The sequence below is a fragment of the Podarcis cretensis genome (assembly GCF_951804945.1).
Source record: "Podarcis cretensis genome assembly, chromosome: 12".
NCBI lineage: Eukaryota > Metazoa > Chordata > Lepidosauria > Squamata > Lacertidae > Podarcis > Podarcis cretensis.
The window spans coordinates 13,645,197-13,666,157 of NC_137181.1; the positions used below are offsets into that span (position 1 = coordinate 13,645,197).

A 20,961-nucleotide genomic window follows, 5' to 3' on the forward strand; every position below is an offset into this window, starting at 1 on the left:
CTGAGACTTCCTCCTCTCGCGTTCTCTTCCTTCCCTTTCTCTCCAGGTTTACGGTCATAGAGAAAAGAAATTATAGAGAGATGGCCGAATCTCACAGATGGGGAATTTCCGGGTCCACGTTACGGTAAGTCAGGAGCTGCGTTAATAGAAACGAATGAGGAAATTCCAAGATTCGACCATAACTGTGACTGAGCCACAACGTATTCACCCGGAAAGACGGCAGCAAAGAGATTTATTTATTATTTATGATTATTATTTATTTAATTTCTTAAAAAGGTTGGGCAGAGTGGCTTACGACAACCGTCCAGCGATACTTCGAACCTTTTGCAGGCAGGTATTAGAACTATCATCATTTATTCCATATGTATGATTAAGTTGAGATTCCTGGACTGCAAGAAGTTGAACTAGATGACCCTCGGGGTACCATCCTAATCTACAATTCTATGATTCTATGATTATTTTGTTACCCCCGCCAGATGAGTACATCTGGAGGGGTATAAATTATTATTATTATTATTATTATTATTGTTGTTGTTGATTATTGTTATTATTGTTGTTGGTTGTTGTTGTTGTTGTGTTGGTTGGTTGGTTGTTGTTGTTGTTGTTGTTGTTATTACCTTCCTTTCGCCCTAAAGGCCCCAGGGCGGGTATACACACATACACCTCTCTCTCTGAAAATAATAAAATGTCATAAGCCGGGGGGGGGGAACTGAAACAATTTTAAATGTGTAAAAGCACATTTTTACATGAAATATTTACATGAAATTAAATGAGAGATTAGAACACTGGTAAATTCCTGCTTGCCTTTGTTTTTGGGGGGATACGCTGCTCCCCAATCAGACATTATATCAAAATTATTTCCGCCAGGCAGGCTGAGTTAGGATGAACGAATGGGAAGGAGGAAATCGAGAACCTTTCAAAACCTCGGAAGTTCAGCTATAACGCGTCACTCTTCCATTTCCTACATCTAGGGAGGCGCGCTGGTCTGGGGAGGGAGGAGGAAACAAAACACACACACACACACACACAAAACCCCCACCAACGGCTCTTCCGACGCTTTCAGCGTGTGACGCACTTCCTGTTTGCGGCCCTGAGAGGAGGAGAGGCATCGTCTCCACCGTCACGGCTGCCGCTGCTTTATCAGAAAGCGGGAAGGGACGAGACGCGAGCTGAGCGCTGCAGTCGCCGGCCTTGGAGGAGAAGAAGAGCTCGGAGGTGAGGGGAGCGCTGAGGGCGCGGGGAGCCGTGAGGGAAGGAAGGTGGCGGGTATGGGGGGGGTGGAAGGAAGGGGGTTGTTCTGAGGGGCGGCGGGGGGGGGGTTGGTATCTCCACAGCGGGGTTGGCGCCAGGGGCGCGCGGCCTCCCCCCTCCCCTCATACCCTCCTCCGCCTCGCGCTCTCTCCTGATTGGCTGAGGCCCGCTGCAGGGGGTGGGGGGAGGGAGAAGGATGGTTATCTCTCGGCTCGTGCGGCGGGGCTTCGCCTTGGCTTCCGATTCTCCCCCCTCCCCCACCGCGAACATTCCCCCCCCCCAACACAGACTAGATTCTCCGGGCATTTGTGCCTCTTTCGCCCTCAAAGGCCGCAATGGCCTAGGCGCCTTTCTTCTTCCTTTGTCTGGTCTACCTCTTCTCCAGCCCCACCCCCCACCGATCTGCTTCTAACCCTCCACCCCCCCCCCCGTCCTGGGGTTGCCACCCCCGGGAAACTCCAGGGGGTGTGTGTGGGGGGAAGTAGGTGCCTCCCTCCCGTAGCGCCTTCCGTGAAACGAATCAAAACAAAGCGCAAAAAAGGGGGCGTCGTGGAGTGGGGGCGCCCCATAGGAACGCGTGGCGTGTCTTGTCTGGGTTTCGGAGCGATTTCAGTCGTTCGAGGGCTTCAAGCTTTAGCGTAGGCCCAACTTCTAAAAACGTTTATTTTTCCCGTCCGAAACAAACGCTTAAAAAATCCAAGTAGATCATGCAAAGAGGGGGCGATAAGATTTTCATTGGCTACATGCAGCCTATTTCAGCTGCGGTCCACGAAAGCTTATCGTGCGATAAGTGAAGGCACCGTATCGCTTTTAATTTTATTTTTCCGTTTGCATTTTTGCTGTGTAGTAGGCTAACATGGCTTGTTCTCTGGAATGGTATTGCTGTTAGCGATTTGATTTCTGTGGCAAATGCCTGTTTTGTCTCTTTTTAAAAAAATTCTTGGTTTTTACACAATGCTTTGCAATTACAAGAAGCCTGCCTGCTTTTTTGTAGATTGTTTTTAACGTCTCTGTGCAAATGTTATCACTATTTAATAATAAATACATTGAATCCTTGGTTTCTTTCGAAATTGCTCAGTGAACAAACTGAGCTGAGGTCAAAAGCTGCCATTTGAAAACTATTAGGAGGAATAGGCTAATGGTGCTTTGCATGTTTACTAGGATGCGACTCCTGTTGAATATGGTTGGCATTGCAGTCTAGAAGATGTAGAAAGAATAGTCATTAACTGGCAGCTGTTAAATTGCTTTGGGGGAGGGAAACTTGAAAGTTGGAATCTTAAGATTTAAAAGTTAAGTAGATGAATATTTTGTATATCTGTTAAAGCATAACTAATAATACTTACTTGACAAATTTTAGATAAAAATATCATTTCTAAAATAAAATAAAAAGAGTAGCAGTGTAACTTTTAAAGGACAGTAACTCTCAAGCAAACAGTCCCTTGGTTGGTTACTTGATTCAACTTTGGAAGTTGTGTAGAGATTAGATATGCAAATATATGGCTACCTTGGATTTTGTAAAACTAGTGCTGGGTCCAATATTTCATATTTGGCCCAGCTTTTTGTCAGGAGTGGGTTAACAAAATACCCAAATTATTATCATATATTAAATTGTTGCTTTTGTTCAGCCTTGTGTAAGCTGCCCTAAGTATTTGAAGAGCAAGGGATAATAAATTACTGAAATATGTGTTACTTGCTTCAAGTGGGTGGCTTAGCAGCAAGACTAGACTGGAGGCCATTTGTGTGGTACTTCTGTTGATCTTTTGGGCATCTGGGATTTTCCGTGTTTCTCTAGAAATTTCCAGACTCATAATGAAGGAGATTAAGTAGCTAGAGGAAGGATAGTAAAGTGATGATACATTCTAACACTACAATTTTATTTATTCTTTACAAAGCATACATTTTATTACTTATTAAATACCTTTTGTTGCTCAGTTATATGTGAACCAACCTGAAATCTACAGGTGAAGGGGCAGTATACAAATTTAATTAATGTTAATAACACATTAGATTTAAAAATGGAAATTCATTTTTTTTCTTCACTGTGTAATTATTCATTTAATCTTAAAGGTCCAAGTAGGAGGAAGACACACTATATTTGTCCTAGAGTTCATTTGTATTCCACAGCAATATTATCTTAAAGCTAAATTTTAGAATTTAAAAATGATTGTTAAATGTATATTCCATGGTTGAATTTCCATTGGCAGATTATGATGACTGGACTTTAGTAATTGTTTTAGGATTAACTAAAAGCCAAATGCTACATTAGCTTGCATTATTTTCTGTATTTCTATTTTTTTCTTCACTAAGCTAAAGCTTACTCACCTTTTATTCTATATTTCTGAATAATTTGGTCCTGGGAGTGAACTTAAGAAGCTGTTTAGTGCAAAATCAGGCCATTGGTCCATAACCATCTGTTTCCATATCACTGTTCTCACATTGGTTGTCCTATGCCTTTTCAAATATTGCTTCTTTGGTCCTTTTTAAATGTGGGTTAAACCACAGAGCCTAGGGCTTGCCGATCAGATGGTCGGTGGTTTGAATCCCCGTGACGGGGTGAGCTCCCGTTGCTTGGTTCCTGCTCCTGCCAACCTAGCAGTTTGAAAGCACGTCAAAGTGCAAGTAGATAAATAGGTACCGCTCCGGCGGGAAGGTAAACGGCGTTTCCGTGTGCTGCTCTGGTTCGCCAGAAGCGGCTTAGTCATGCTGGCCACATGGCTGGCTCCCTCAGCCAGTAAAGCGAGATGAGCACCGCAGCCCCAGAGTCGGTCACGACTGGACCTAATGGTCAGGGATCCCTTTACCTTACTGAACCATTTATTTGCAAAGCATATGGTTAAGCAGAAATCACTATACCTGCTAGTCAAACCAGACTGAACAAGAAGAGAGAAGTTGGCCTTGTAATAGGATCATTTGCATCCTTAAGGAAGTATTTAGGACAAGAATCATTCAGGAGATAATTAGAAGGTTAAAGCTTAAAGGTCAAGATTAGAAAAAAGGTTGGGTGGAGCATCAGCAGGACATAGGAATATTCTTAGGGTTTTCAAAAATTCCCAGTAGAGTGCCAGTCTCACCTTTATGCAAGGATTTCAGCATCAGGCTTATCCGATGTAGTGTGCGAAAAGGCTGTTCTGGGAGAGCTTCCCTTGTAATGAGGAAAATTACACAGGAGGCTGCGATGAGACCAAGAGCAAGTATCCTGTTGCCCAGCAACTATTGTCTCAACACACAGTCAGTAGAAAGGCTGTTAGCCAAAGAACTCTTTATATTTCAGTTTACCCAGTAAAGTTATATTTTCATTCAGACAGAAACAGTTGTGGCCATCTTAACTGTACTCATTCCAGTACTGTACCTGAGTTCAAAATACACTAGACTCCCAAAAACATTTATGACTCTGGTAAAAACCTCGATTAACATAGTGTAAGCACTACCTTTTAAGTGGAGCTTTAATTGCTTTCCATATTGAGGCCTAGATTATTTTTGAAACCTGGAAATTGTGGAGCAGGATTATAACTTCTTATTTTTTATTGCAAGCCCTCCTGTACAAAAGAATCACTTTCATCACCCCTCTTTAGCAGAGTATTTGCCGTACAATTTGGATTGTTGGCAGTTTGCTAGTTTTTAAAATTAAGTTAATTCAAAGTAACTTCTTATAAACTGGAATAGCTAGAAGACCACTTGATCAAAAACTCAATAGAGCCATTATATATTATGAATTTTAGAAACATCTATGCTGCTCCCCCCCCCCCAAAAAAAGCAGAACTATATCTTCATAAGAAGAAAAAGCTTTTAAGTTGAATTCCAGATTAAGGCTTCTTCACCTTTCTGATGTCTACTTCATTACAATTTCTGCTCTCTCCCCCCCCATCACATGCCATTTCATGTTTAACACCCTTTCTTCAAGGATGGCATCTTTATAAATTAAGCAAGACATATTTAAGCAAAACATCAAAAATATACCTTGCATTATGCTCTACCAAATACTATATTAGTACACCTATGAGGAAGATGCAGGACAGTTTTAACTAGTGCTAGAAACTTGCTTGGTACAGGTGTCTTAATCAAGCATGGCTCTTAACATTCAGTCATTAATGTTATGGTCCCCAGTTTATATTTATGTGCTGCTGTGAGGTGCAGAATTTTTATTTTATATTTACTTGTGAAACTTTTAGATTGTTGCAAACCATTTAGGCATCTTGAAGTATGTAGTTGCTTGTAAGTCATTAAAATATAACATGCTTCAGGTTGCTTGCAAAGTCATTGTGATTGGGAATTATCTCTGTTCTGCAGATGCCTTAAAAGGTTAACTGAAGTTTCTGTTTCCAATATGTAATTCTGTAATATCAGAAGACTGTTTACTGAAGAGTTTAGATGCAAGATGAATTCAGTTGACACATTTGCATTAATAAGTGACAAAATAATTTGTAAGGTTGTTTCATTTGATGCTCATTAAAAGGGCTTCCATGTTGATTAGTTTGTGGAGACATGGTCTATTAATAGTTGAACAGTGTTGATAAAAATAGGATAGCCTTTAATGTCTTTTTTGTAGTACTGGATATTTTTGTTTTATAAACTCCTAAACATAGAAATAAAAAAGTTCAAACTGAAAATTTATTCAGCCTGACATCATTCTTGCTCTCATTTCTGGTGTGATGATGGTAAGTCACCCAACAACTACAAGTTTCTATTCCAGGCAAAGGCAAACTCGGCCCTCCAGATGTTTGGGGGCTACATTTCCCATCATCCCTAGCTAACAGGACCAGTGGTCAGGGATGATGGGAGTGGTAGTCCCAAAACGTCTGGAGGGCCGAGTTTGCCTATGCCTATTCTGTTCACTACAAAGTGTTGGTACAATGGTAGCTCTACTTATGAACGCGATCCGTTTCAGGGTGCCGTTCACACCCCCAAAAGCCCATAAGTAGAGCGCCGCTACTGTGCATGCCTGAAGTTCGATAGAGCGCTTCTGCGCATGTACGCAGATCGCTTCTGTGCGCGCGGCTAACCCGCAAGTAAACATAACCTGAAAAGCTGCAACATGAAGCAAATGTAACATGAGGTATGACTGTATCTGCCATTTATAATCCACTGTGGGTGATTGATATTACCTTATCTGAATTGCCCTTGTTTGCCTTAAGAAAACAGTTTTGTTTACTTGCCAAAATCTTTCTAACCCATCCTCTATTGGTTGATCTCAGGACAGGATAGATCAGGTAAAACAATCCCTAAATACTGACATACCACCCAAGATTCACAGCTGGAAGTCAAAGAAGCAAACTGCAGCAGACCAATGGCGATTCTCAAAACATTAAAACATTATAATTGTACTCTGTGCAAAATGTTAAATGCAGAACACCAGCAGCCAGCATAAGCAGTCTGTATATACCAATCCGCCCTCAACACAGCCAGTTTCTAACTTTGTGCTGAAATATAGCTAGTGTTAGCATCAGCAAGGTGCTCCACAGAAAAAAAGGCTGTCTTTTGCATTTCTACCTAATAGGCCTGTGCATTATATCAATATACTGTTTAAAAAGGATATTTAGAGAAAGTTGTGATAACCATTTTTTTAAAAAGGACCTGGCAATTTATTGTGAATCAAGCATGGTATTGGAAAAGCTGGGGGGAACCTATGCTTTGTTATGTGCAGCCCTTGCTAACTCCGCCTAAGCTCCTCCCTGCCTCCTGAATATCTAAAAGTGTGACACTGAATTGGCTTTTTTTCTTGTTTAGTAATGTAGTTAATTTTTAAGGGAGCATTCTCTCACTTTACCTTTGATATCTCTGCTGCTGATTACTTCTACAGCATTAATTTTAGAGAAAAAGTGCTAACTTGAACATTATTGGTATAGTGTTATAATGTAACAGTTGTAACAATATGCTAAAGATAAAAGAACATTTTTTCAGTTTTATAGTTAGACGCATAAGTAGTAGAAGTTGCCATGGCATTACCATGTTCACCTCTACATAGCTCCTGCCTTATTTCAGATATTGTGATAAATCGAAATATCACATATCGCCCATATCGCCCAGCCCGGCTACCTAATACACAGTTCCCTGAGGCAGGACACGGAGAAGTTCCTTAGACAACATCTTACTTCTGGATTTAATGACTAAATAATATTTTTCAATGGTTGGAATTAATACACTTTAATTAGGGGTACAAAAAGAGGTGCTTGCCACTAACTCCTGCTGTTTCATTTTTATCCAAATGAACTTAGAAAGTTCTTTTAGGTCTCCTGCAATTGCTAGGTATTGAAGGAGATGCACAGTCTTCTATCACTTGCACAGTAGTGAAGAAGGGAAGAAAGAGCAGCACAATGTGCCTTGCTGTTTCTAATTTTATTGAAACATTTGTAAAGATGGGAGAAGACTGCTTTCTTCTCAGACCTTCTTCTCACTGTTAAATGTTGTTTTACTGGAAAGGCCCCTATTCTCAGTTGGGCCTTTCTTCATATCCAGTTCTTTGTATGTAGCCTCAGTTCTGGATGATGAAGTTAATCTATAACAATCATGTGTTTTTATTGAGGTTCCTGAACTTTCTTTTCAAGACCCCTTGAATTATTGGAAGCACATAGCAGATGAAATAATTTACCTGGATTTCCAATAAGGCATGTGGCTAGTGCTTTGTCTCGCTTTGTTGGGCCATAAACTTCAACATGCCAACTTGCCATCAACTGTCCTCTATCAGCTGTCATTCATTTGGCTGCTGTAGAGACAGAGAGAGAGCAGGAAAGTAGAATCCACTCCATTTGCTTGCCTGAGAGACTGGTTCTATTTGGTTCCTGTCTCTGAATTGTTTATATTCAATCTGTTTATAAAAACATTGTAACTTTTAAGAGCTGACACATGAGTTTGCTATTTTGCTTCTCCCCTCCATGCTGTTTTCCTTTTGTTCCAAGGTTTTTAGATTAGAGGCTGCAGGCAGGGACTGTCTAGTTAATCTTACTATTTAAACCAGTCTGAGAGTCTTTTTCAGCTGACTAGCATGGTAACAATGTCTTAAACAAATTCCTCCCTTTTCTCCCTCAAGTCCATTGGCAAGTAGAGGGTTTAGAACAGTGTTTCCCAAGCCTGGGTCTCTAGTTGTTTCTGGACTACGATTCCCATCATCCCTGACCACTGGTCCTGCTGGGTAGGGATGATGGGAGTTGTAGTCAAAAAACAGCTGGAAACCCAAGTTTGGGAAACACTGCTTTAGAAGAAAGACAATTTTACACTGCTAATACTAAAGCTGTACTCTTAAAAAAAAAAAAAAAGCATAAGAACTGTATTCTGCAGCTCTGCCGATGGAATGCGGCATTGTCAAGTTTCAGCTTCTTCTGTGCCTCTTCCGTGTACTTTTTTGGAGCACTTGGAATAGTATAGTAGAGGGGGGGAAATCAGTAAAAATAGGATTGTATCCCAAGCATTGCCAGCCAAGTTCTGCTGATGCAGCAGCAGTTCTGTTTCCTTTCCTTTCCTCACCCTGCCCCCTCCCCTGGGGCATCAGTCCAGTCTTCTCTGGAGGGTTCCCCAACCCTTTGGAGCTGAGTTTGAAGGTGCACAGAAGACTGCAGAGAAGAGGATAAGAAAATCCCATACTGTAGGCAAGTTTCTTGTGCTAGTGGAATGAGAACATTGGATACCGCCCAGAACCTGCTTGTGAAAGCTTCCCCTGGATCATTGTCTCTTCCGTGAATGGAAGGACTCCTTTGGCTACAAACCAAAAGCTTGTATATAGATGTGATGTGTGTTTCATGATGGGTGTCTTGGTAAAATTCCCTGGGATGTACCATCAGATCTCCCCTGCCCCCCAATATGTCATGCTTTGTAATTTCATGAAATGGAAATGAGATTGGAGACATGGCAATGTAAAGCTGCTGCATGATATTTAAGTTCTATCATGCAGCTGTCTTGACTATTGCATTCTTTGCATAAATCTTTGCATAAATCTTATGGCCACTGCTGCTGCATACCAGGCCCTCCTTTCCGTTCCATTTTCCTTAGTTTAATTGGCCTCTGTGATTCTCTTGATTTATAATTACATCCCACTAGGTGACAACCTGAGACTAAAGTGTTCAGACTTAATGAATGGAGTTGTTGTCCGGCACCCTTTATCTTCACTCTTTCCAAATAGTGGTGGTGGATGGCTTTCCAAAATGCTGACAGATTTAAATTCTAATGAAGCAATTAGCATGAATTTCTTGATGGCACAGAATTGGCATGTTTACTCCTTCATAGAATTCTAGTTTTGCTTATCCATAAGCAGCCTCAAACAAATTTTGTGAAGTGCCATGAACTATTGATAGAATTGTTGGTTTTTAAAAAGTATGAAATGTCGGAGGTACCACATTTTGGAATTCATGAAATTCAAAGTTACCAATCTGATAGCTTCCCCTCGCTGAAAATCTATATTGTTAACTTATAATTCATGAAAATTGTGACCAGTTGCTTGCCCTGCTGTGTAACAAGCTAGTCCCTGAATAAGTTGACATATATTTTTCTGGGTTTTGCTTCCTTGATGGATTTTTCTGAAGATGCATTTTCCAGCATTGCCTGCATTGATACTAGTTTATGTAACAAACGCACATACTGGCTGGTACCAACAATATAATTAGAGTGACTTTTGGAATTTGTTTCATGAATACCAGTAAAGCATGTAAGGTGGAGCAGCTTTACACATTGTTTAAAAGTGTTTATACATATAAATCTGCTTTCAGTTTTCCTTTTGCATTATAGTTGGGCTTGTAAGATTATGACTTGCCAGAGCAAAACACATTAACCATTAGTCATATGAAGCCTATACTCTTAATTTAATGAGGGCTAGAAATTAATCATTAAGTATTTGTAGAGCCATAGTCAAAGGAAATCCATTTACTGTATAATGGTGAGGATATAATTTTCAGCACATTTTGCTGGCGCATACTGAAAGGATATCCCTTATCAGGCTGATAAATGCTGAAATGGATTTTCTTTTGCTTGCTGTTCATTCCTTTCCCCCCTGCATTGCCATTCTGTTCTTACTTGTAATTTGTAATCTTACTTACATTTCTTATGGTTAGCTTTTCCAGTATATTCTGTACAGGTATTGGTTTAAAAGCACTTGATACTTGATATTCAGAAACTTCCTGGCACCTTTCTAATCCAGGCTTTGATCTGAGTTTGGTACTGAAACAGGCTTGGTTGCCCTGGTGGATAACTTATGCCAGGAACAAGTATGCAGTTCTTTTGGTCCTTTTGGACTTATCTACAGCATTTGATAGGGACGCAGGTGGCACTGTGGGTTAAAGCCTCAGCGCCTAGGACTTGCCGATCGAAAGGTCGGCGGTTCGAATCCCTGCGGCGGGGTGCGCTCCCGCTGCTCGGTCCCAGCGCCTGCCAACCTAGCAGTTCAAAAGCAAGTAGATAAATAGGGACCGCTTACCAGCGGGTAGGTAAACGGCGTTTCCGTGTGCGGCTCTGGCTCGCCAGAGCAGCGATGTCACGCTGGCCACGTGACCCGGAAGTGTCTCCGGACAGCGCTGGCCCCTGGCCTCTTAAGTGAGATGGGCGCACAACCCCAGAGTCTGTCAAGACTGGCCCGTACGGGCAGGGGTACCTTTACCTTTACCTTTACAGCATTTGATACCATTGACTATGGTATGTTTCAGCTGTCTGACATTGGTGGTGAGGCCCAGGGTATCCAGTTCTCTATATCTCTTGAATCCATTCTGTCATTGCTTTCTTCTCCAGGTGAGGCCATCAACTTTTTGGCCCATCGAGCGCATTTTGAATTTTAGAAAGTGCTGTGGGTGCCAGTCAGAAAATGGCTGCTTTGGGAGGCATGGCTTTGGCCCAGCCTACTTCTTTGCCTCCTCTGCAACATTACTTTCCATTGAGGGCATTAGGCACTTGGGTTAATAAAGTTTCTCCATGTGCCATTAGGAAATGGTGCAATGGAAACTTTTCTAATGAAAGGGGCCCTTCTGTTTTACTCCTAGAGCTCTCTGTAACTGAAGGGAGAAGGGTTCATTGAAATAGGGTTTGGAAGAAACTCTGGTAGATGCAGGAGAAATGAATGCATGCATGTCCAGTTCAGCTATTGTTAAACTGAAATCTCTAATTAAAGCAGACTCATTTCTATCATGCAGCTTGTCTTTTCAATCAAAATTTCCAGTGTTAATATTTGTTAAAACCTTGTTTTCTCCCCCAAGGACTATTGTTATCAAAGCAATATAAAACATGGTGGATTATTATGAAGTTCTAGGAGTGCACAGACATGCCTCACAAGAAGACATTAAAAAAGCGTAAGTACCAATCTTTAAAACTGTAGGTAAGCTGCAAATATGTTTTGAATTTCTTTGAATGTAATGTCTCCTCCACATTTTGAGTGGGTAACATGGTCTCATACATCAAGTTACTGTGTTCATTGCTTGTGATCACTGGAATTATTTACTGTATCAGATGATGTTCTGTACCAGACAACTGTCTTGAGAATCGTTAAGTCATGAGAAGAATTATTGAATATGCTCTTCCAGCAATTTTTGGGCTATATCCAAGCCTAGTTTGTTCTCGGACTCAATGCATTTTTTTTCTCCCCATACATCCTGAATTCAGAAGAATTTGCTTTTAGCTAACACAATTCTCATTTTGTCTAGACTGGGAATTTGTGGGTAACATTGACTATGGTTACTTTAAACAAGCCAACTTCATAAAGGATGATTTGAAGTTGACTTACTTTGATACTAACATTATTTAATCACAATTCCTAGGTGAGAAGCTTTTGCTTTGTCCTCCCTCAACTTAAAGAGAAGGAACAGGTGTATGTGAACTGGGGAAAAGGCTAGGCTCCTTCATATAGCATTAAATTATGATTCTGCTTTCAATCCAATACAGCCTTTCAATTCAATACAGGCTCCCGAACGCCTTGGGAGTTGGAACGTTTCGGCTTCTGAACGATCGAAAACTGGAAATGAGTGTTCCGGTTTTCTAACGTTTTTTGGGAAGCCGAACGTATGGCGCAGCTTCTGCTATTGTTTCCAGTGTGCCAACGCCATGGGGAACCAATCAGAAGCCGTGCCTTGGTTTCTGAACTTTTCGGAAGTCAAACGGACTTCTGGAACTGATTTGGAGCTTTGGAGGATCTTGAGAATGCTGCTGGCTGCTTCTCTTTTCTCTATTTAGTATTACGCGCCGTTTGCTAAGATAACTGAATTGACAACTATTAATAGTATTTGCCAGATTCATGTACTATAGTTTGGAGGGCAGGAGCCTATCATTGTTCATCAATTTTAATATCATAGCAATCTATGGTTAGTGACAATTGTGAAATGGAGAGGGTTATTAAAAGGTTAAAAGTATCTTAACTCTTGCAAACCTGAAAGCTTATCAACTTACACTGTATTATATTATGTTACTATATCGCTGCCTTCAAATAATTCATATTGGGAAGTTACATATCATTTTATTAAAATCTCCTGTAATCAGTAAGCATCTCTGAGTCCAGTGCTGCAGTAGGAGAAGGGAATTCCCTCTGTGTGTGTGCTACATTGGATTACACCCACTGCATTTAAAGTATGTGTTTGCTGACTACTTTAACACATTAAAGGTTTGCCTGGTGCCTTCTTTATGCACCTTTAGGCGCCAGTCACATACATTCCTCTTTAACCAGGCCTTTGATTGATTGGCATCCTATGCCCTTTTAAAATGTGTTGGGGGGGGGGAGTTATTGGGTTGTTTTTTTTTTTTTTTTTTTTGATTATGTATTCTGTGCTTTTATATTCTGATTTTATCCTGTGAACCGCCTTGGGACCTGCGAGTACTGTATACTACTACTACTAACTATAACTATAACTATAACTTTGCCAATTGAATTAATCAATTTTCCCTCTCATTTGGTATGTGTTGTCCATCTTGAATAAAATCAGCTTACACAACTTCCCCTTTTATTTCAGGTACCGCAAACTGGCATTAAAGTGGCACCCTGACAAGAATCCAGATAACAAAGAAGAAGCTGAAAGGCAATTTAAGCAAGTAGCTGAGGCTTATGAAGTTCTGTCCGATGGTGAGTATTAGATAAATTTAAAACATGTTTTTTACCTTCGAAATCTGACTGCAAATTTGGCTCAAGCCAGTTCCTTAACTTTGCAGTTTGGGAAGTAAAACTTATTTTTAGAATTGATTGCCATCAAAATAACTCCGTGCTGGAATTTTACAGCTTACCTTCCCAGTTGGGATGAGACCATACTACTTGCCAAAGCAAAAGCTGCTGCTAATCTGAGCTAGCAGTGAAACATGTTACACAACTTTTATTTCTTGCCAAAGAACTGGCTGTGGCTGTCTGTGCTGTTTGTTGCAGAGGAGGGTTTTTTTACAAGGAATGCTCTCAACTACTTTTTTTTTTAAAGAAGGGACAAACAAGGGTTTGTGTTCTGTGTGCTCTTATCTGTTAGTATATTGAGTGGGATTATATTATTAACTATAGAACAAAGCTTATATTGGACATAAGTTGGTCACACTATTTAACAAAAGCAAACACCAAGGCTTAGCATTCATTCTGTATCATGGATAAAACTGCTTTGTTCTCTGCAAAATATGTTTTATATTTAGGGAAATGTTTGGACCCAATAACTGGATCCTCTCATAGTGTAGCATACTAGCTTTTGATTTGCGAGATTAATAAGCCATCAAGTTTATTAGCAATAATAGGATTATGGCACTCCCCCCACAGAGGAGTACTGCAAGTTTTTTAATGGGTTTTTAAAGTCTACTTATTTTGAATTGGCTTGTTAAATTGACCTTTTTTAATGCTTCAGGTTTCAAATAATTAAACTGTTTTGAAACCATTTTAATATTACTAGTTTTTATGCTTTCTATTTTTAAATAATTGACATGTCTGGGTTTTTTTGAGCTTTTCTATTATGATGAATTTTCTTACATGGTTATGCTTAAAAAGGACAGCCTATTAATGCTGCTGTTGATTCTAGTAGTGCTTGGTTTGAGAGATTCGTCAAAGTTATAGCAAACAGGTTTTTTTATTTGGAAATTTCCTGAAGTTTCTGGATTGTATTTTTTTTGCAACACAAAATCTTAAAAAACCATCTTTAGTTGCGGCCACAATGGCCAACTATCGCCCAGTCTCAAATCTTCCATTCTTGGGCAAGGTGATTGAGCGAGTGGTTGCTGAACAACTCCAGGCATGCCTGGAAGAAGCGGACCATTTGGATCCCTTCCAGTTGGGATTCAAGCCTCATCATGGGACTGAAACTGCCTTGGTCACACTGGTTGATGATCTCCGGCGGGCTAGGGACAAAAGTGAGAGCTGTTTCCTAGTTCTGCTGGATCTCTCAGCGGCGTTTGATACCATCGACCATAACATCCTTCTGGACCGTCTTGAGGGGCTGAGAGCTGGGGGCACTGTCATACAGTGGTTCCTCTCCTTCCTCCTGGGCCGTGTTCAGAAAGTGGTGGTGGGGGATGAGTGTTCAGACCCCTGGGCTCTCACTTGTGGGGTGCCTCAGGGTTCTGTCCTCTCCCCCATGCTTTTCAACATTTACATGCAGCCGCTGGGAGAGATCATCAGGAGGTTTGGGCTGGGTGTTCATCAGTATGCGGATGATACCCAGCTCTACCTCTCTTTTAAATCAGAACCAGTGAAGGCGGTGAAGGTCCTGTGTGAGTGTCTGGAGGCGGTTGGAGGATGGATGGCGGCTAACAGATTGAGGTTGAATCCTGACAAGACAGAAATACTGTTTTGGGGGGACAGGAGGCGGGCAGGTGTGGAGGATTCCCTGGTCCTGAATGCGGTAACTGTGCCCCTGAAGGACCATGTGCACAGCCTGGGAGTCATTTTGGACTCACAGCTGTCCATGGAGGCACAGTTCAAATCTGTGTCCAGGGCAGCTGTTTACCAGCTCCATCTGGTACGTAGGCTGAGACCCTATCTGCCTGCGGACTGTCTCGCCAGAGTGGTGCATGCTCTGGTTATCTCCCGCTTGGACTACTGCAATGCACTCTACTGGGGCTACCTTTGAAGGTGACTCGGAAACTACAACTAATCCAGAATGCGGCAGCTAGACTGGTGACTGGGGGCGGCCGCCGAGACCATATAACACCGGTCTTGAAAGACCTACATTGGCTCCCAGTACGTTTCCGAGCACAATTCAAAGTGTTGGTGCTGACCTTTAAAGCCCTAAATGGCCTCGGTCCAGTATACCTGAAGGAGCGTCTCCACCCCCATCGTTCTGCCGGACACTGAGGTCCAGCGCCGAGGGCCTTCTGACGGTTTCCTCATTGCGAGAAGTAAGGTTACAGGGAACCAGGCAGAGGGCCTTCTTGGTAGTGGCGCCCGCCCTGTGGAACGCCCTTCCAGCAGATGTCAAAGCGATAAACAACTACCTGACATTTAGAAGACATCTTAAGGCAGCCCTGTTTAGGGAAGTTTTTAACGTGTAATATTTTACTGTATTTTTGGATTCTATGGAAGCCGCCCAGAGTGGCTGGGGAGGCCCAGCCAGATGGGCGGGGTATAAATAATAAATTATTATCATTATTATCATTATTATTATTATCATTATTATCATTATTATTATTTGGTTAATTTATAGATTTTGAAGGCATTTAGTTGCAATTTGTAGCAAAAAAGAATACTTTTTGCTTCATGGCTGAATAATAGATACGGGGGCGGGGGGGGGGGAATCAAAGTGCCTTGTCAGTTAGCAGCTTGAACTTGAACACCATTAAAAATTCATACTAAGTAATGAATATGCCTCTGCTTTTTATTTTATTTGGATGATTACTGTTACATATAGCTGCGTCAAAATAATGTAACTAGTTTTATATGCATAGCTTACATATTGAGGCCATTTTATTACACATTTTGATCCTTTCGTTATAATGATTTAAAATAGAATGTATTCTTAACATATAACCTTAATATATTTTTCCATGTTTCATTACTTTCATATCAAAGTGATCTATTTCTTATCTATTCTCTGTTCTTCATAGCTAAAAAACGTGATATCTATGACAAATATGGAAAAGAAGGCTTAAATGGAGGAGGAGGTACGTAGGGATTTAATGCTTTCTCCTATTTTAATGCTATGAATAACTTTCTAGCTAAAGATGTTTCTGCCGTGCTAATACAAACAGGTTAATTTGGAGATCCAGTGAATGCCACCAGTGCCTACCATACTGAATTCTGGCAAATTTACTAACACTCATTGGATCCCCCAGTCAACATTCAAATTTGTTCAGCAGCAACACAATGGAACAGGGGGTTTAAACCACAGAATCAAGATTGTACCTGGAATGAATCACCCACTATATTGTTGTACAAAGTTTAATGGAATGTTGCTGTGGAAAAATTGATGGGAAATAAAGTAAGTTGCATGAGATAAAATATGTGAAAATCAAACAACTTATATATGATGAAATCTAAGCCAACAGAGGAATTTGATTTAATTTGCATTAACTAATGAATGGGATGAACTCATAAGTAGCATGAGACTCTTAATCTCAAGTCGTCAGTTCAAGCACTGCAGGGGGTTGGACTGGATGACCACGTGGTCCTTTCCAACTCTACGATTCTGTGGTTAAGAAAAGTGATCAATATGAGTAGGTAATATGCTCTTCTCATAACTCCCTGCAGCCCATCTGGATGTGAAATAGTTCTAAGTTCCACAGCATATTTTCCAGCCTGAGCTCCTTTGATAGGAAGAGCCAGATGATAGATAGATAGATAGATAGATAGATAATTAGATCAAAAAAATTCTCAGTTACCAATCCAAGGCAGAAGGCCTTTGTGGTCTTCAGCTGGGTGAAGAACTAAGAACTAACTAAAAAAAATAGAAGGAATATACATTTTATATTGATCAGGAACTGAACAATGGGGTGGGCTTTCCCATTTATTTTATTTTTCGGTGTGGTCAGACCTACTTAAAACGCAAGCTACGAATTTACCATAATCTGGGAAGGGTGAAGAGAGTAACTGGGAGCCCTGCTTTATCAGTGGTTTTCCACGCAAGGTAGTCTGGCACATTCAAGTACTGGCCTGTCAAAATACTTGGCACCCTTTTCTTTGGCTTCATAGCTGTTTGCTGTGATTCTTATCATGATGCCAGAGTCACAGTAAATTTAACTTAAAGCAGCAAATGTTTGCACAAAGGCCAAGCAGCTTGCACAAAAATGACACATGACATTCTGTCACCCATCTTAATGTGTCATGACTTCTGTACATTGTGCGGATTGCTGGGTATGCAGGTCTAGTAAAGCCCAGATGAACAGTATGAGCCCACGGTATTGTAATTACTGTATTGGAATATGACGGTGGAGTTCAAGCTTCAAATCACTACTCAGCTGGAAGTTCACTGAGTGACCTTGGCTTGCTACCCCTTAGTTTAGTTAAGGGTGAGCTTGATGAGAATAAGGAAGAACTATATATGCTTCCATGGAGGAAGTAGGTTGAAAATGTAAGAAATGACATGCTAATGAATTTGTCATTGCTAATTCACACAATGACTCAGACTTTGCGGAAAATCTTTGTCATAATGTTTAAAAAAGAATATTCTAGACCTCTTAACACAACTTTAAATACCTTAGAAATGAGCTCAGTTTATAGTCCAAAATGTGTGTTGAGGATATGGGGAGCTTTAAAGCATGGATTTCCTGATCTGGGAATCTTTGGTTGCAGTTCTTATGATTGTAGTAAAATTGTCAATATGCCTCAAGAAAAATAATAACTTTGACAGGTTTGTCATACTGAACCATTACTGAGAACAGTATAAATGAAAATAAGTCGCAAATGTTAAGAGATTTAGATGTGTTAGGATCCCGAAGAACTGCTGTGATATTGAGTGCTCTCTTGTTGCAGGTGGAACTCATTTTGACAGTCCATTTGAATATGGTTTTACATTCCGGAATCCGGAAGATGTCTTCAGGGAATTCTTTGGTGGAAGAGACCCATTCTCATTTGATTTCTTTGGTGAGTATACAACATTGACATTTTTGGAAATATGGATATGCAAAATGTTGAAACGCATATGTTGGTAATAAATATGCTGCATTTTTTTCATGTATGGATCCCAATAAGGGTGTGGTAATAAAATCTGCACCTTTTATACTTTCTGTTGGTGTTGACAAAAGGATAGCTTTAGTATACACAGAGTCTGACTTTGTATCTTTAATTGGATATTTCAGGGCTACTGTGAATTTGTTAAATAGGCAACAGTCTGCATGGAAAACCATAGGAGGGGAGAGTTTCACTGTGTGCAGAGCCTTTCTTGTGGGTCTCCCATAGGCATTTGGTTGGCCACTGTGAGATGCTGGACTAGATAGGGCACCGGCCTAATCCAGCAAGGTTCTTGTTGGTAGCACTGCAGCTACAGCAGTGATTTGCTTTCAAGCTTTCCCCTTTGAAATTGACTTACTTATTCGTATACATTCTGAGGTCTTATGGAGCTAGTTACCTCTGCTGTAAACCAGCCTGAACCCTTTTATTTCTTTTGTCTTGAGGTGACATGGGTAGTAGTAAATAGGATTCTGTATAGCTAAATTTATATATTCCGTTCTAAATATTGTGGGGCGGGGAGGCAGGCTTGTTGTAAACACTGCTTGGTGATGGTGGATTTTTTGAAAAGTGCAAGACGGGTTAATGCAATCTAGTTGGCACCCCTGCTTGGGTAGAGTGTGCTTTGATGGTATAGGAAAGTGTATGGAAAATTGGCTAGCAAGGTGCTTCTGAACGAGCTGGCCGCTTTTTCTCTGAGATGGCACCTTAATGACCAGCTAGAATACGCATGTGGTAGAAGTGTCTGGATCATAGGGATGACAGAGTTAAAATTGCATTCCTTGTAAGCAGGACATATTTAATGTCTTTAGCGTTATTCCAAAAAAAAAATAGAGTGGGTAACTTCTGTATCTTTACTAGCAAGTGACAGAAATCAGCTTGAATAAAGCTCTTAAACTGCTACCTTCATTGAGATCCACCAGTGTGACAATAATTGATCACTGAACTATAGTAGTTCAGTCGTCAGAGCATGAGACTCTTGGTCTATGAAAAGAGTTTCAGTTGTCAAAGCTTAGTATTACATAACTGTTTAAAGTTATGAGGCTTCACATGTAAAAGTTCATTTAATTCATAAATTAAGGTATTGCAACTCAAAATATTGAATAACAAATTAATGAATTGACTTAACTGCAATTGGTACTTTTTGTAGATACCTACTCAATGATTATCACTTGGCTGCCAGAGGAGTCTAATGAAGGATCAGAAGAAAGGTCTATAGAGGAGCTGGAGGATGAGTGTAGTTATGAGTCAATAGAAGTGGCAGAGGAGCTGGAGGAAGTGCTAGAGGAAGAGCTTTATGAAGAATATTGTGAAGATTTTATTGAGGTCTTTGAAGAATATGATGAAGGATCTATTGAGTTGGAAGAACTACTAGTGGAGGAGGAGGACTCTGAAGGAGTAGCAGAAGAGTCATTTGAGGAGGAAGTGAGTTTAGTGTCAGAAGAGTGGACAGAAGAGCCTAGCAGTATAACCTTGGAGGAGCTGGAAGAAGAAATAAGTATAGGATCAGAGTTGGAGGAATTCTACTGACAGGAAACATTAAAATTAATAAATTATTTATCTAAAATGTCTCTTTACTTATCTGAGGGTGCTTAGTTGTGGAGTACAAAGTAATTTAGTAATAGTTTGGTTTGAATACAATACAGTACTTCAAGCTCTTACAAGGTTTGGGAATGCTCAGAATATTTAGCAGATCCTGAATGCTTGCTTTTATGCAGATGGCTTTGTACATTATATAGGCTTATGGTGCCTATAATAGCCCTTTGCCCCTCCCAATTTCATTTTTGAAATTGAGTTCTGCCATTTTTTGTAACCATGGAGGTGTTTAGCTAGGGGTTTTTTAAAAGTTGTTTGGGAGGGTGTTGTGCCTATATTTGAGGAGATGTTGCCTCCTTTTTTTGTCTGTGCTGTTTGTATTTGTTAGTAGTTCTAAGCATCTCCAGTTTTTCTCCTGTGAAATGAGTATTTTGTGGTTCACGGTTTCTTAGATTTCTAAAAGTGCCTGTTTGGGGACCCCTTCAAAGCAGTGTAGAATAATATCCGTTAGCCTTAATAACGAATTGGCCTTTTGTGTTGAAGTACTGGAAAATTACTTATTTTTCCTTTGAGATGTTAATAGAGTGGCGCAAATAGATCAACATTAATGAATGAAATTACTTTGTGGTGGTCTCATTCAAGCAGTCTGAGAGCTTGTATATAAATATGTGTTCAAATCAAAGAAGTTGTAATCAAATTGTATCCCCTTCAAAATGATTGCTGAAATTGCTCCTGCTTTGGTTTTCCAAGTATTTCATAATTATACTGTATAATGTTAACAGATGAGCAGATTTTCAGCTACCTTGGTTTAATTGCAAAACTTGTTTCCTCTGGGGACAAAATAGCTCTATCCATATTGAAGAGTAACTTTCTACACAGTTGGGTTTTGGTGGGGAGAGTTTATACACTTGACACCTAATTAATCTATTTTGTTGCCTTATTAAGCAGATCACCAGTATGTTTCTGTTGCTAATAAAGTAGCACATTTTTGTGGTCAACACATATTCTTTCTCCAAACATCAATATTGTATCTTTTCTGTGATATGGAAGGTTCTTGATACTGTTGTAACAAGTGCCTGGATTCACATGTGTGCAGCCCTTGTTATGGATGTGTGTTAACCCTTAACCTTATACCCACAAGAAGCTCTCACACAGGA

At 40.4% G+C, this 20,961-nt stretch overlaps 1 protein-coding gene and 2 long non-coding RNA genes across 6 annotated transcripts in view; 1 reads left to right on the forward strand and 2 right to left on the reverse strand.

Annotated features, from left to right (window-relative positions):
* The window catches only part of LOC307199326, a 39,382-nt gene extending 33,357 nt beyond the window's left edge, over positions 1–6,025 (reverse strand). The window contains exon 1 of one of the 2 annotated variants that reach the window (XR_013831875.1): positions 4,323–6,025. This is a non-coding gene — a long non-coding RNA (uncharacterized lncRNA). The remainder of the gene's footprint in view (positions 1–4,322) is intronic. The other variant, XR_013831876.1, reaches the window with a different exon arrangement.
* LOC307199379 overlaps positions 1–20,961 on the reverse strand; it is a 180,010-nt gene that overhangs the window by 121,075 nt on the left and 37,974 nt on the right. The window lies entirely within an intron of this gene.
* The window catches only part of DNAJB6 (DnaJ heat shock protein family (Hsp40) member B6), a 63,198-nt gene continuing 43,242 nt past the window's right edge, over positions 1,006–20,961 (forward strand). Inside the window, exons 1-6 of one of the 3 annotated variants that reach the window (XM_079947029.1) lie at positions 1,006–1,215; positions 11,418–11,510; positions 13,158–13,267; positions 16,210–16,266; positions 18,074–18,184; positions 19,419–19,835. In XM_079947029.1, the coding sequence (XP_079803155.1) occupies positions 11,446–11,510; positions 13,158–13,267; positions 16,210–16,266; positions 18,074–18,184; positions 19,419–19,798 (723 nt within the window). In that variant the 5' untranslated portion in view covers positions 1,006–1,215; positions 11,418–11,445 and the 3' untranslated portion in view covers positions 19,799–19,835. Of the gene's footprint in view, positions 1,216–11,417; positions 11,511–13,157; positions 13,268–16,209; positions 16,267–18,073; positions 18,185–19,418; positions 19,836–20,961 lie in introns of those variants that run through there. The other 2 variants (XM_079947027.1, XM_079947028.1) reach the window with 2 other exon arrangements.